This window comes from Ambystoma mexicanum, chromosome 3q, assembly GCF_040938575.1.
Source record: "Ambystoma mexicanum isolate Mex_15411 chromosome 3q, UKY_AmexF1_1, whole genome shotgun sequence".
In the NCBI taxonomy this organism is placed as follows: Eukaryota; Metazoa; Chordata; class Amphibia; order Caudata; family Ambystomatidae; genus Ambystoma; species Ambystoma mexicanum.
This window is the reverse complement of record NC_090926.1, coordinates 34,997,609-35,014,505: the sequence shown is the minus strand read 5'-3', so window position 1 is coordinate 35,014,505 and position 16,897 is coordinate 34,997,609. Positions and strand designations below refer to the sequence as shown.

Here is a 16,897-nt window from a genome sequence, read left to right as displayed (position 1 = left end):
TATATGGTGCAAGGCGGGTCTAAATAAAAAAGTCTGCATTTTCGGCATTCGTAATTGTGAGGGTGACATTACCCATTTAGCTGTGCAAGAAAACGGTGACCCCATAATTCAGCTCCATACGAGGTTGCAGTCCAGGCTTGGGCCCTATAGAGTTTAAATGCAGGGGAGACTGCTCCTCTGCCGTGGTTATTATAAAACCTACGGATTCCACCGCTGTATTTCACCAGGGTTGCCTCCGATTTAACGAGTTGACCCGACCATGTCAGGTCCTCTGCCAACCTTATCCCTGGGCAATCATAATAATTACCTGCTCTAAAATACAGCCGTCAACTGAGACCCTTAACTTGATTTTTTTCGGCCAAAAAACATTACTTTCTTTTCTTCCAAGTTAAGCACCAAAAAAACTTCTTTGCACTTCCTGAAAAATACCTACAGTGATGTCTCAGGCCTATGGGGCTAGTGGATAACAAAGTGCTGGAAATGTATCTGCACCTAATTTAGGGGGGGTTCAAGACCGTGGGCTAGAAGTTCCCCAATAATGACATCTATATATAAACAAAATAAAAGAGGGGCCAGCACACACCCTGGCGTACCCTCCCCTCCAAGTCCCCATCTCACAGAGGCTCTATTTCTATTTCCAGTGTAGAGAAACTGAATATTATCCATGAAAGGACCCAGAGCACCTTTATCTCTCAACACATAGTTTGTGGCATGAAACACTGTCAAATGCAGTTTGCAGGTCCACAAAAACTGCATAAATTCTAGAATGTTCTAAGGTGACATATTTAGAAAGTACAGCGTTGAGCCGGAAACATCTGTCAACTGTGCGGACACCTGGGCAGAACCCGGCCTGTAGATGGCTAACTTGATTACCCTCAATGGACCATCATTGTAGGCTGAACAACAACTTTACATAAACCTTGCCCACAGCATCCAACAGGTATATAGGTCTATAATTCCCCAGGATCTTGTTATCGCCGTTCTTGAACAGGGGCAAGATTATAGCATCACGCCAGGACTGTGGGACGCCCCTGTCCTTGCAACTTTGTTGAATACTCGTGTCAATAATGGAGCCAATATAAGGAGGTCTATAGGAATGCTGTCGGGCCGAGGGGCCTTCTTGCACCTAAGCCCTGCAATAGCCTCTTTCACTTTATTTATAAAAAATATTGAGAACGTCTCATCGTTATACAATTTGTTAGGTTGAACAGGTAGCGGTAGAAAATCACCCTCTCCTATGGAGTATACTTACTGAAATGTTGGTAGCATTCTCTTGGGGGAATGTGACTAGAAACTGGGCTGACCGAAGCTAGACCAATGCCACCCACATGTTTCCAAAAACTAACCTGGTCACCATTCAGGCTATATCTTAGTATTTCATCCCAGTTATCTTTCTCAAATTGTGCCTTTTTAGTGGCAAGCACCGCCTTATATGCCATATTGGCTGAGGGAATGTTTTTCACACTTGACTCCAGGGGAGCCAGCAGGCGAAGCTGGCCCCCCTCTAAGGGCCTCCTACAAGGGCCATGTCCACGCCTGTCTGGGCTGCAGTAACATCCAGAGCCCGCCCCACGGGCACAGCAGACCACTGTGCTCATCCATCGGGTAAGTCCTGCTGGGCTACCACATGTATTTTCGGAGCACAGGCTCAAATCTAATATGGCCACCACTGCCGTCCTCAATGTTTCCTGTGACCCGATGCTCATGATCCCGCCTCCGCAATCAGCGGGTTGGCTGGAGTAATGTTTTCCACACTTCACTTCAGGGGAGCCGGCTGGCGAAGCCGGCCCCCTATAAGGGCCTCCTACAAAGGGCCATGTCCACTCCTGGCTGGGCCAGGAAGCGCCCTGGCACTTCAGCCCTCTACGGTATGTGCCCTGATTCTCTTCCGATTATTTGGACAAGCCTTCATTCACTACCTACCTCCTGAGGATGCGTACAGTATGGGCTACTTATTTGTTCGCACCGCCGAGCGATGCCTCTCCAACATGTGCCTTTTACTACTGTTCTAACATCTGCCTGCTGTGCTGCCCCTATACCACTGTTCTGTCACCTGGACCAAGTAGTAGGCAGGGCATGTTGCCACTCTCATTCTTGAGACTCGTATCAGAATATTTTGCATTTCTTAGTACCTGTGATGTCATTTTTCGAACAACCCAATATATTTTGTCCAGAAACCTTGTAACGCTTTATAACCCCTACTAGCCTAATAAACCTCATGGTGTTATTATTCATTTTAGCACCACTTACAACGTAGCCCCCAGCTCCTCTGTGTGAGGCCTTTCCGGACTGGGCACTCATGTTGTAACTTTTCATGCCTGTCCCGCATGGCTGACGTAGCCCCCGACACCACAGGATGAGGCTTTTCAGGATTATGCACTCATGACCTACTATTAGGTTGTAACTGCACTTGTAACTGTAACTAGCACCTAGATGCCTTAATGCTTTGCGCGCTGCTATAAAGGTAAAAATAACTACATTTCCCAGAATGCAGCACCAGGTCTCTCTTCTTTCTCTCCTCGTGTATTTTGGACCCTTGGATAGGTTTACTAGGTTTCCCATAATACAGTGCCAGGCCCCTCTTTCCATCATAATATCTTTGGGATGCTTTGTACTTTTACTACATTTCCCAGAATTCAGTGTCAGGCCCCTCTTACTCCCACAATATATGTTGGAAGCTTGGATACTTTAACTACACCTCCCAGAATGAAGCATCAGCACTCACACATTGTGGTTTGGCCCCTTTGGTACTCGCGGCGGGTTGGGTCACAGGGTGCAGAATTACAGCACCTCCTGGACAGACCAGCAGGTCCTGCCTTAGGGCAGGGCCGCCTGGGAGACCGCCTGGGGTGCCCTGCCATTAGCCCCACGACACACCAACTAGGGGGTGTCTTTCAAGGGCTCCCTCAAGCTGGTACGGTGGGAGAAGGTACGGTAGGCGCCCTATTGAAATTAAATGCGCTCTGCACTCTGGAGCAGGAGCACATTTAATAATAATAGGGTTCCTGCCGTGCCTATGGAAAAATGTGGCGCTCCCCCCACCGCCTGACCAGGGGCGTGTGGGTGGAGGAGAGGGGTGCCACATTTTGGTTTTGCTGCCTGTGGCACTGCGATTTCTAAGGCCGGCCCTGCAGACCAGCACTGCCCGCACATAGGGCCCGATTCTCATGTAGGTGTTAAGTACCGAAAAGGACGTTAAAAGGCTTAACGACCTTTTCGGTACTTAAGACCTATTCTGAAGGTGGCGCATTCTTCCGAAGTGGGAAGGAATGTGCCACTTTCAGAATACATGTGACGGTTGCTAGGATGGGTTGGAAACCAACCTAGAAACCGCCACATTCGTAAACTGGCTTTTTGGAAGCCTATTCTTGTGGCACTCCTCCAGTTTAATATGTGCGCTAAACCAGCGCACATTTACGGTACCCTTTTGTTGCCGTTAAACTGGAGGAGTGCCACCAGTGTAAATGGAAGTGTCCATACACCCGTGTTGTATATGGACACTTTCATGTACACCAAAACAAGCAGCTTCAACGTTGTTGCAGTGACAGCTCCTGCCTGCAGGACCCTTAATCAGCCAGTCCGGAAAGAACGGTGGTGGCAGATTTACCACCACCGTTCTTTCCGGACCGGAAGGGTCGTAATGAGGCCCAATGTTTGAACGATGCAGATTGTCTATTCACTGCGTATTTCTCAATTAATGCTGCTAACCGCACATTCCAATGGAAGTGCCTTGCCCTCCAAATGGGACCAAAGGCTGAGTGAGGGCTACTTGTGGAGTCACGCGTTCCCTTCTGGGTCAGGGCACCTCCAATGGATTTCAGAGCCACCCAACCAGATACTTACCAAATCCCAGTTAACGCTCGCGCACTCGAGGGTCGAAGTGCGCAATGACCAATCCCCATATGTGTGTGCACGTGGCCGCAAAGCCATTGGGTTAAACGGACTTCAGCCCCCCCTGCCCCCTTCGGAAATGTGAGCTGAGGGGCGGGGCTTCCGCACATAGCCTTTTGTTAGTCAGAGAGGAGAGAGAAGCCTTTCCTAAAACCGCAGCTTTAAAGTGTTACTGTTTGTGCAGAAAAATGTATTTGCACAAACGAAGCAAAACTTTAAAGCTGCTAGTTTCAAGAAAGGCTTCCCTCACACCTCTGCCTGAGAAAAATCAAATGCACACATCAGCCTCCACCCCACGCTGCAAGCACCCTATTGAGGTGATTACCTCCCTGCTCCGACGTGGGAGTGAGGCGGTTTTCATTGGAATAGGGCGCTCATGCATTACCATGAGGATAGCTTAGATTTCCAAGGCAACGTGCTTGCCTTGGAAACAAGACGGCACGGAGCAACAAGGGTGCGATTCCAGCGTCCGCGCTTAGAAACCTCTGGGTATTAAGCGCGTTATAAATAACCTATCATATCAAGAGCATCCTATTCCAGTGATTAACTCCCTGCTAGACGCCGGAGCTGGGAGTTAGAAGAAAATGACTCCGCCCTCCGCCTGTTGACCGGGATGCACGGGGATTGGGTGGGGTGCAATTCTTTTTTAAACAAGCCCAGGGTGCTGCTGCTAAGGCCGGCCCTGCGTGCAGTAAAACATATTTGCACAAATGCAGAACAACTAAACCTGCTAGTTTCAAGAAAAGATTCGATTGCCTCTCTGCCTCAGACAATTCAAATGCGCCCATCAGCTCCCTCCCAACAGAGGCTAGCCAACATATAACAATGTTGTCTTCTTTCACATCCGGGGGATGAGGTTGATGTGTGATGTGCACACTTGCTTTTTGATAAGCAGAGTGGCGAGGGATGCCTTTTCTGAAACTACCACTATTAAAGGGTGTTGCATGTTAGCTCATTGTGTATATATGTGTGCAAGCAGTGTGTATCTAATGTATGTGTGAACGAGTGAGAGTTTGTGCGTCAATGAGGGTATGATGTATGGGGGCAGGGTGTGCATGTAAATGAGCGAGTCATTCAATGTGTATGGATGTTTAAATGAGTGAGTGAATGTGTGTGTGCGTGTGCGCCAAGGTGTGTGTAATGCTGGGCCGAGGAGCTGATTGTAGTGGGTAGAGAGTGGGAGGTGGGTGTTTGGTGGGAGAGGGACAGGTGGGGAAAGGGGACTTCACTAAACATAACATTTTATTGGATATCCATAATAAAGTAAGCATGATGTGTGGCTAGAATGGCATTCTAGTGCAGCCAGTTTATTCATGTATTACTGCAAACATGAGAATGTTCTTATTTGGGAATATTGGCATATTTTGGTACAACCAGAATGGAAATATATGTTCTTTTATAACATGCTTAATACCTGAGAGTGGTTTCTAAGCGCAGGATTAGGATTCGAACCTGTGTTGCGCTGCATTGTCTTGCTTCCAAGACAAATACGTTGCCCCTGAACTATCCTTCCTCACCATGGGCAGAGCCATAGTAAACATGTTTTTATACTGGCATATAATGGTATAATGAACAGAAAAGTATGGTTTGTATCTCATGTGGAAATTGGATTAGTGGCACACTGTACTTCCGCTTGGTCCCCTGGTGGTCACTTTTACCTAAAGGGTGATGCCTGATCGAATACCTGGGCTTTAGATAAAATAATTATCAAAGCAATTAAATGTGTATGTTATCTTTAAATCCAATCACTTTGTCATTCTCACTGGCAAATTGCGCTTTGACAGACACACTCGAACATAGTAGACAGCCATATAATATGAATACAGGAGACATGGATGTCACAGCCTCCAGTTTGTGAAGGATATATTGTCTTCATTAATTCGGCCCACGTACAACAAAAAGGAAGACCTTCCTCAGGACAACTGATGCTGATAAAGATAGATTCGCCATGGGTACCAATTGAATCAAGAAATGTGAACCAATGGAAGCAATATACATTAATGCAAAAAGAAGATGGACCCTTTGCCTCAACGAATCAGCCTAGAGACATTCCCACCTTGGTTGTATTCAACTTATACTGGAACCCAGCAGCGATCAATGAGTTGACCTTCATTGACAAAGTGATGACAGAGCTGGATGGGATAATTGGAATATACAACAAGATTGATATAGTGATCTGTGGTGATTTGGACATCCACTTAACGGATCAAAATGGCAATCCGAAAGAACAAAATCCTTTAACGGTCAGAGAGAAACTGTGGATCAAAGAAATGGAGATGAGAAACCCCAGCATTGCAGGCAACTACCACAACCAAAAAGAAAAAAAAATGATCCTGACATGGACACAGCGCTCATCAGAGGCTATTTTGGATTACATTTTCATATCCTCAAATATACAGAAAACCCAAAGAACGATGGAAATCATCCAAACTCCTCATAGTGACCATCATATGCTAAACTTGAATTGGATGAGACAAGGAACGATCAGACATAAGCAAACCTCACCATCTTCAGAACTTAACACGCAGCAAATGAGATTAAGAATCACCCCATGCCAGATGGATGTCTTGGTAAGAGATCTTCAGCACTCTGAGAAAAACTCCATGGAGAAGCTAAACTATCAATGGCTACTAGTCCCCTACCAGAGAGGAAAGAACATAGGGGTGATCCCTAAGCACCCTCACAAACATCAGTATGATTCACAAATGAAGGAGAAAAAAAGAGAACTGAGGATAGCATGCAGACTACTACAGAGAGACAATAATCCAAAAAATCAACGTGCAATAAAAATCGAAAAAATTGATATCAGAACTGGATAAAGATGCATCAAAGTACCCTATTACAGAATGATGCAGAACTTATGTTTCACTGCCTTAACAACAGCAATGGACGTGACCTTTGGGCCCTTTTGAACACACTGTATACGATACAGCACCATCTTGTATAAAATGTGATAGAAAAACACTGGATAGAGTATTTCACTGAGCTAAATGGCAAAACGCCTAATGCAGTGGAGGCCATTCAACCAAGTACAATAAAGTGGCATATCTCCCGGTCAAAAGAGGACATCATACAAATGATTACCAAGCTCAATACGTCACGGGCACCTGGGTCTGATGGCCTGTCAAATAAAAATATCACGAAATTCCCAGAGGCGTGGGCAGATATTATGGTTCAATTCTAACCATAATAAATTAACATAACAAAATACCATCAACATGGAGAATGGCGACATTAATCCCGATCAACAAGCAAGGACCCAAAGAAAATCCGGCAAATTATAGGCCAATAGCCTTGCTAGATCCTCTCTGAAAAATCTTTGCCACCATATTGTTAAGAGATTTAACTGCATGGGCTATAGAAGAAAATCACTTTGTAAAGAAACAAACAGGCTTTGTCCTGCCAGTCCGTACAAATGTCAACCTCTTCCTTCTAAATCTGGTTAAACAAGAAGCTATCCTCAAAAAATCAACAGTGTGGATGGCATTTGTGGACCTCCATCTAGCTTTTGACACCATAAACCGTCAGCTTTTATGGAACAAGCTTGAAAAGTGGAAATGCCCAGCACATATCCTACAGCCCATCAAATTACTATACACGGACACAAAAATACGAGTGAGACTGACTAAAGATGGGATACAAACATCGGCTATACAGACAGCAAACAGCCTCAAGCAAGGCTGCCCTTTGGCAGTCACACGTTTCAATATGTTAACAGCAGAGATCGAACAAGAAATTATATCATCCGCAATAAATCCACCAAAAATAAACTCAACACCATTGCGCCTGATGATGTACGCTGATGATATCATACTGCTAGATAAAACACCACGAGGTTTACAAATCAGCATGGACATGCTGGCAAAATACCTGGCTACAAATGAGCTGAAAATAAACATCGAAAAAACCAAAATCATGGCCATAAGAAAGCCAAACCAAAAGATCGGACTCCAAAATTAAAAATCAATGAACATCCGATAAACACAGTGCAGTCGTTTAAATATCTGGGGATCATGATTAATCAATCTAAAGACGAATCAGAATGGGCTGCGTTGCTCCAAAAGAAAACTTACGCTCTAGCCAGGCAAGGTGTTTTGTTACATAAAAAATTTGGAAAATGTTCCTTTGTTCCAATTACAACCTTCTATAAAAGCAAAGTGATCCCAGCACTTGTGTATGGATGTAAAGCTTTGATAAAACTGCAGCCAACGATTTGGCCAAAACTAGAGGCCATCTTCTGGAGAGAAAGAAGGAACTTACCACCAAGCTTTCCTATTACACGAATACGGTTCGAATTTGCAATCCAGTCGATAAAGTCGATAGTAGTATGGAAAAAATAGAACTTATCCGCAAGATAATTTCAAACGAAACGATCCCAGCAATTGAAATACTGAGATCAACAAACAATGCGACCTGTGTTAAAATCCTACATGACTGGAGCCAAGAGATGATGAAACTCCTTGAACAAGAAGAAATACCAACAGAGATGCTGACCCAACAGCCACAAACTGCAAAGAAAAAAATGATGAGGAATGATTGGATCAAGACAATCGCTGTGAAAGCAACATATAAAGAAAAACTGTCATGCGACTTAGAAATAAGAGCCATTACACAACTACCGGCGTATCTGAAGCTCTTTCCAGATACAAGAATACGAGCTCTTTATATGAAGTTTCACCTTAATCTACTCCCTACCAGGTCAAGACTGACGATAATCAAACCACAAGAGCATGAGAACCAAGAATGTAGGTTCTGTAAATGCGAAGGAACCATTGAAACTCTCCAGCACATTGTTATGGTATGTCCAAAACTACAGGAAGAAAGAGCACTCTGTAGTTCATATTTTAATATCAGCAATGAAACAATCAGCCCAGAAGAAGGATGGGCACGAATACTTTTGGGACAAGATAATAAGCTCATATTTCTATCATAACTTTCTGGGAAAAGATCATGAAATTAGTAAACTAAACATATAGGGCCTCATTACAACCCTTGTGCTCCTGTAATGAAGGGGGCGGTATGGGACCGGCCCCCTTCATTACGGGAGCGCTGATTGCGAGGTTCCCTTTGCGGGGCCCTGTAAGGACGCCTGGTAAAACCAGGCGTCCTTTCCGGGTCCCACGAGGGGAAGAGGGAGGTAATAACGGGCCAGTTGTTATTTGCCCGTTATTACCTCCCTCCCCATTCCCATTGAGCCCTATGTGGGCTCAAATGGGAATGGGGAATGGTTCCTGCAAGGAGGAATTACCAGGTCCTCCTATGTCGGAATGACCTGGTAAATCCTCATTGCAGGAACCCAGTAATGGAGCACGGTTTGGTGGCAGCCATGGCGCTAATAGCACCATGGCTACCACCATACTCGTAATGAGGCCCATAGTGTCTAACCAACAAATTGTGAAAAGATTTAAGTATGGCTTTCAGAGAAATATGGATATGTGAAACGTTGTAAGAAATAATCATGAAATGAAAAGTTAAATGTATAAACTAAAACATTTTAAATTAAAAAAAATTGCTCTTTAAAATGTACCATTTGATAATTGGGCCCCACTCCAAACAACCCTTGGGGTACAACAGAGGGGGCGTAGCCTCCAAGTTTTTCCCACCCAGTTTTTGAAGGATCCCCTCCCATCACCAGTTGGCCCCACCAGAAATGTAGGTTTCGTCGTTGCGCCCGTGCGCTAGCAAGAGGGCACGAGATTAAGAAGAGAGTCAAAGAGAGGAAAAGAGAAAAAAGGAGACAGGGGGTGAGCCCAATCGCCCCAATAAATTGGTGCATGAAAGAGGCAGTTTGTGACAAGAAAGTGTGTGTATGAAGGCAGATGCCGTGTGTGTGTTGGAAATAGCCATCTCCGACTGAATGCAGGACCCAGTACGCCATCCCCACCCCCCGTAATGACACTACTGTACTAAATGTCTTTGGTGATATCTTCCAAGCGTTACAGGTAACTCTACCTGCCATGTCTGCACTCCACGCATGCGCAAGCAGCAGGCCTGTCACCGGGAGTTGCTGAGGAAATGCCTCGCAACCGGACGGACCACCCACAGCGTGTGGATATAATGCCATGCGTTAAGTTGACATTTTGAGCAAGGTGTTCAGATATGTCGAAAACGACGTGTTGAAAACGGCTTGTAGTCTTGTGAGGCCCAGGAACCCGAGACGTGTGTTGGCTCATCCCGATAGTTTGTTCAGCAGCTGATGGGCGGCGTAGCCCCTTAGCTCATGATGCGTCAGGGCCGCGGTGTGCAACTCTAGCAAGCAAGTTAGGCAACTAAGAGTTCTATTGCGTGTCAGTAACTTTGTAGACATGTGCAAACACGTCCACCACTGATGACCGTTAAATATCGGCAGCCCGGGGCAACGCTCACTAGATGAACCCTCTAAAATACATCCTAGGCGGGGCAAGGGGCGCGGTGGTTTCCTGCAGTGCCCGCGTGCTCCCAGCAGCAGGTCCCTATAGTGGCAAACCTTGCCTCAGCAGTAGACCCCCCCATGTCTCAACGCCCCCCCCAACCCTTCTCAGCCCACGCCCCTGCAGTTACCTGATCTCACAGAGCAGCTCTTCATGGACGTAGCAGCGCAGCCAGCTGATGGTGCCGAATTCCTCTGGAAGGTCCTTTATGATCTTCACAAAGGACTGTGGGAAAATCCCTGTGATGTCCTGCACGGCTCCCTGGCAAACAGAGGGGAGGCAAGAAGAGAAAGATATTAACACTGAAGCCGCTTGCCAGCATCACTGGATGTGTCCATCACTGGAACTATGGAGGTGCTGCACACGAGGAAGGAGGTGCACTGACAGAGCGGTGTGTGAGTCTGAAAGCAGTGGGCGCCGGAGACACGGTGTAGAACACGCAAACAAAGCTTTGTGGGGCCCTTCAGATCTGGAATACCGGGGAGTCCTGCATGCCAGGATTGGGGTGCATGGAGCAAGCCACATCTGGGTCACAGTCCTAGAATAACATCGGGTGTTGCAAGACAGAACATCTGTCAGGTGGCAGAACTGATTGCAAGCCCCCTGAAGGCATGTGCTCAACGGCAGGGGCACAGCTGTGTGTTGGCCCCAGTACAGGGGATGCTGCAGGTCAGGGCTGAAATGCATTGGCGGAGCAAATGTGCGTCTGGGTGCTTTCATTGCAGGAGGTACTGCAGGCCATGATAGAGGTGCATTGGCAGAGCTGTACATGGGTGCCCTCTGGAACAGCAGGGTTGTTGCAGGTCAGGCTTGAGCTGCAATGGCAGAGTGGCCTGTGAACCCCAGGGCTTAATAGCAGGGCAGGAATGGGGTGCATTGCCAGAGCTACGTGTGGATCTCTGTAACGTGGGAGTAAGAAATTCCGCAGAGTAGGATCTAGATGACCCAACAGTAATAGGCCCAACTCGGAGGAGATACTGCAGAGCAGGAATGTGAAGCATTGGCAGTGCTGTGTGTGGTGCAGTGCTGAGGTGAGCGGGGGTGCTGCAGCATAGGATTTACATAGGAAATGTAAATGCAGAGCTGTGCGTGGGATCCTATATCCGAGTGGCAGGGGTGAAGCAGGCCTACTGAGGGGCGTTGGCAGAGCTTTGCTTGCCAGAAGATTGGAAGAGCAGGGGGGCTGTCATACTGTAACATCAACAGGAGGACGCGGGTCAGGTTTGAGGTGCACTGGCAGAGCAGTATGTGGGCTTCGGAGGATTCTGAAGGTCAAGACTGATGTGAATTGGTACAGCTCTGGACCCAAGTAACCCCCGGTATCCCGGCCCCTCCTCACCTCCAGCCAATCCTTGTTTATCCTGCTCAGCAGGTACACCAGATCGCCCTTCCTGAAGCTTAGCTCCAGCTTGTGGTTTCCTGTGAAGTCGTAGAGAGCCTGGCAGAAAAACACAGAACACTTTACAATAGGCCTGCTGCTGGGAACACATCTGTGTACATTAACGACCGTCAGCCTTGGCGTTAACAGAGCAAACACTGGTATTTGTAAATGGTGCCTGTTTTACCACCACCACATTCAGGGCAGGCTTTAGGACATGGCTCACCGCCCAGGGTGCCTTTAGCCCCCCACTACGCTAGCTCAGGGAGTCTTTCAAGGGCTCGCCCGAGCTGGCATGGAGGGAGAAGGCACGGCAGGTGCCCTATTGAAATTAAATGTGCTCCACTGTTCTGCTGGAGCCAGACTTTCCAGCGTGGGACGAGGTGCATTTAATAACAATAGGGTGCTGATGCTTTCACATTAGCACCCTATTGAGGAAATTACCTCCTTGCTTTGGCACGAGAACGGAGTGATTTTCATTAGAATGGGGTGCTGATACTTTCTCAGCACCCTATTCCAGTGATTAAGTCCTTGGCCAGGAGCAGGGAGGTAAAAAGAAATTTGGCGCCACCCCCCCCTGAGCACTGAAACACCCATGCGGTTGTGACGGGTGAAGTACAAAAGCTTTATAACACAGGGTTCGAAACTGGGGAGAGCTGGGAGCTACATAGCTCCTGCTTGTGGCCTAGAAGAGCCTGGTTAGCATGCCACCGTGAGCTACTTTTGGCTCCCCAGGCCAAATGATTCCGAACCAACACACCTATGTGACTTTAACGCTGTGCGTTTGGAACAATCTATAAATATGTATTTGGACACATGTACACAATATTTAAAACACAAGCAATGAACAAAGTGATAGGTTTGCATCTTATGTGGAAGTTAGATTTGTGGAAAGCTATGCACCGGCTTTTGGTTCCCTAGCGGTAGCACCTGGTTACTGTTTAATGCTGCTTTTAGCTCCTGCTCATCAAAACTTAATTTCGATCCTTGTAACATAACATCATAGATGCCCCATGTTAGCTAATTCATTTAATTTGGTGACAGTGTATTGAAACCGATCTATAACACCACCTCAAAAAGGTATCCCCCTAGGCGTCCACGGCCAACAATAGGAGACATTAAAATTGGGGCATTGCCTTTATTCCCAAGCTGATCAGGCAGGGCCCAGACTTTTAATTGCAGCGAGACCGGGACCCTCCAATAGCAGAAAATGGCAATATTGACATGACGAAACGTCAAGACTTCCAGTTATAACCCGTCCGGACAAGTGCCCTTTTCTATATGTTTTGCAAACTGGAGTGTTTCAAAGTGCTTGGGCCCCCTGCACTATCCTGGCAGGGCCTGCACCCCTTTTGAGCTCATCCACCACTTCCTCGCACTTAGCATGTGTACCTTCATTCCCCTGCACTCTCTGCATTCGCCTGGCACTTGTCCATCCGGCCACCCCTTAGCACTCGCCTATCCCAGGGGCCCTCTTCCCCTCCTTTGTCCTCTCCTCCTCCCCAGCACTTGCAAGCTCTACACTCCGACCTGCACTTCCTTTCTCTCCATAGCATTAGAGCATTCCGCTCTGACCGGCACTTCCCCCCTCCTCCCCACTCCCTTGCACCTCTTGTTACTGCACTTGCACGATCCCAATGGCACAAGGCCTAGTAGGACAATTTTTGTTATTCTTCATATGTCACCCCCCTCCCCACCTTCTGTCTTGTTGCGCCTTGAAACACCATTTGCTGTATAGGCGCATTATAAATACCCAATAAATAAATAAATAACATAAATAAGCAGTTGCAAGCAGCAACTTAGCACCATAGAAAATAAACCAACATTTGGTGAGCATTGTAATACAAAATCAATCATGGTAGCTCTGATTTGGTTATATGTGCAGCACTGTCCCCAAGTGGTGAAGGGCTGCATTACAGCCTTTTTAATTTGTTCTAATATCAGACAGAGGGTGAACAAATCCCCAAAAAGCATGCACATGAAACAAAACGCAGTAGAAACCAAGGTACTTTATGTGCATGTTAAGTCAACCATGTACTTCGAACATAAAAACACAAGGTACACAAAATATTACATTCTCTCCAGTCGTGATCTATTAATTTCTCAGGCTAATGCCACACTTCTACTGGGTCCACGAGGATGTGGCAGAGTTTTTCTTTTCAGATTTCGCTCACAGAATCATTCCTTTTCATGAGGAATGCGTGGAAGTGTTCCAGGTGCCTTTTTATGTGGGACAGTGCAGGAGAAAATGTCTGTCTCTTTGCCTCTTAAAATTGTACACTACTAGTTGTACCCTATTAATGTATGCCCGTGTTGTACAGCACTCCTTTGCCTCAAAGCAAGGTTCCAAACAAAGCACATACACAAATACACTGTTAGGGAGAATTCTCAAGAATGTGCTAATTTCCCTTACCTTTTGAGACCCCCAGCAACTTTGCTGGATTTCTAGGATTTTAACTTTTACCTGGAAAGAGTGTAAGCCTTTTTCTCCACTCTTTCATGTATTTTGATGTGTGTTTTACTTTTGTGTTCTTTGGATATGGAGTTTTAAAACCACTCCATAGGCATCATCTTTTCTTGTGTGTCAGACAGCACAGGGATGTCTTTCAAACTTCCCAAGGTTTAAATACCTTCTCGGGACTGACTATTGTCTCCCAGAGCACGTAAAGTTAAATTGACTTTACTAGTCTTTTTAAATGTACAGACCCAGCACATACTATCTTCCTATAGAGTGCTGGAGGGGTTGCCTAGCATCCCCTGGGTCTAAACACTCACGTAACAGTCAAATGTTACCCTTTCCCTCTTGAAATGGCTGGTGGCAGTGGTTTAGAACAAACTACCATGATTTTTCCTGACCGCGAACACCGCTAGCTAAAAATCGGGGCAGCCATGTTTTTTAATATGGCGCCCAAGACCTATCTGTAAAAACAGACTCTGGTTAACTTTTTTTGCCGTTCCTTTTAGGAAAGGTCCTTCTTGTGTCTAGCCAGGTTTGGTCCCTTTGTTCATTGGCCTTTTGCGAACTTCAGTGGTGAAACCCTCCTCTGGCGACTGAGTGTCTGGGGTGGACAGGATGTGAGGGAGGTGCCCGAAACTCCCTGTGCTTAGTCTCCTAGGGGACCTGAATGCACTCTGGCATGATTGGCCAGCTGGCTGTCGGGCAAGGACAGCCACCCTGCTGGGGGAGTGACAGCTAGGCTGGAATGAATGGGGGAAAACTGTTTAAAGCAGGCCTCTGGGACTTGGAAAGCAGAGTCGAACACTGGAACGAAAGAACCGAAGACGAGCTGAAGGAAGACAACTGCTGCAACTCCAGGTCCACCGGTGAAACCCTGTTGCAGGGCTGAATTTCCTGAAACTCCATGGCCGGAGAAGCCCTTCAAGGTTAACCTCTTCCCTTGAGTATGGTGGGAACAACCAACTCGCAAGTCACCTGGACACCGTCTCTATACTGGTCGAATTATCTTCAGACTGCTGTTGAAAACCGGATAGCCAGTGAGAAGGATACCAGTTTGTGGTCTTTAAGGCACTCACACCTTAAACCAACATTGTGCCAAGCTTGTGGCCTCTTCCATGGGCAGTGCAGGAACCTCCCAACACCCTCCTTCTTGTCCCCATGACTGAAGGGTAGGAACAGCGAGATCTGCAGGAACTGCCAGGAACAACAACTGCCTAAGCTACAGCTCTTCTTCATTTAAAAGGTACTGTGCAAGTGCAGTCAAGAAATCCTTTTTGCCGCGGTGAAAGTTTGTGAAACTTTCCCAACTTTGAAGGCTTGTCCTTCCCTAACCCGACATATAACTTTTAGTCTGACCAACTACTTCTAAAAACCGTGGCAAAGACTTAACCATTTACCACCAGAACTGTTCTATCCCATCCAAGACTCTGAACCATTGACTTTGGCCAAGGCCTATTGAATTGAATTGCTGGTTGTAGTGAAATGAAACTATTTGCCCTACCTCTGAAAGTATGTGTGCTTTAATTATTTTAACCTTGTCTTTTTACCCCTTTTTAAAATAACTGAAGTGCCATTTTGATCCCACTTCAGGGGAGCTGATCTTGTTCAGAAACTGATTGGTTGTGTATTGTAGTATATTAGATTGTGATATTGAGCTGCTCTTACTAGTGGAATGTTTTCCAACTGACTGTGTAAATAAATGTATATTCTTTTACCAAGAAACCTTGAGTAAGTGTTTGTTTGAACCACTGTGATTGCTGCCCCTTTGTGTAACCTCTTGCATTGCTCACTTTACTCTTGAGATACGTCTGGCTACTCAGCCACTGCTACCACATTACTGTGTAGTACAGCCTTGTACCAAAGGTGAAATTGTACTTACACTTGTAGTCTTAATTGTGTGTAGTGTTCCCACACACCATTTGCCCAGTCTCATCCCTTTAAAGTCCCAACCTGCCTACTCTGTGTCCATCCATCCTGCTCCTATCTCACAGAAAACTTAAAGCCCAGCAGATGCAGTTTGGCCAGTAAGGATGCACTCCAACACTGGCTGAGTTTGAGGCGCATATAAATGGAAGAGGGTCCTTTGGCCGGTGGCTTTATACGCTTCTGTCGGTGGGCACCTATGTATTGTCCGAGAGTGACTTGCTTCTGCTTGCCACACATTTCATGTATGTACAGAGTATTATATAGAGTGAACCTAGCTGTGAAGCAGCAGTGCACTGCACACCAATGGGGATACAATCATAGGGAACGATAATATGGATAAAATTCCAAGGATCGACAGCTAAGGATGTCTTGTAAGGTAATGGGGTATGGATACCGAGGGTTTCAGTCACTACTTAATTTGCAAAAAAATGTAGTGCCTGGACCCAAATATTTTCTGGCACCCCTGTGACACAGCAGGTGGGCACCACTGCTGCCATCAACCATAGCTACTCCCCACAGTCTCGACATATTTGGGGTTACATTACAGCTCGCACCTGCTCATTGTAGTTTATGGATGCACTGACTATCCCCACTTCATAATTAAAGTGAATCTGAGACAATAAGTGCGGGTGCTCAAAAATGAGTGCCACGGCTCAGCCCTGGCAAACACTGCCACAAATTAAGCCCTTGTTACAGTCAGAGGATGCTGGTTAGAGAAGGAAAGTTGCATCTATTGTTAATTGTTTGGTAGATCCACAGTTGTGCTCCTGCTAAAGCTATATTCCTGCGACCTTCCTATCTGCCCCGCTGTGTCCCTGTGTCGGCCTCAAGGGT

General features: G+C 46.4%; 1 protein-coding gene across 3 annotated transcripts in view; it reads right to left on the bottom strand.

The window, feature by feature from the left end:
• NCF4 (neutrophil cytosolic factor 4) overlaps positions 1-16,897 on the bottom strand; it is a 267,387-nt gene that overhangs the window by 46,575 nt on the left and 203,915 nt on the right. For all 3 annotated transcript variants that reach the window (XM_069653000.1, XM_069653003.1, XM_069653001.1), the window contains exons 7-8: positions 11,641-11,739; positions 10,432-10,562 (exon numbers count right to left, since the gene is read on the bottom strand). In XM_069653000.1, the coding sequence (XP_069509101.1) occupies positions 10,432-10,562; positions 11,641-11,739 (230 nt within the window). The remainder of the gene's footprint in view (positions 1-10,431; positions 10,563-11,640; positions 11,740-16,897) is intronic.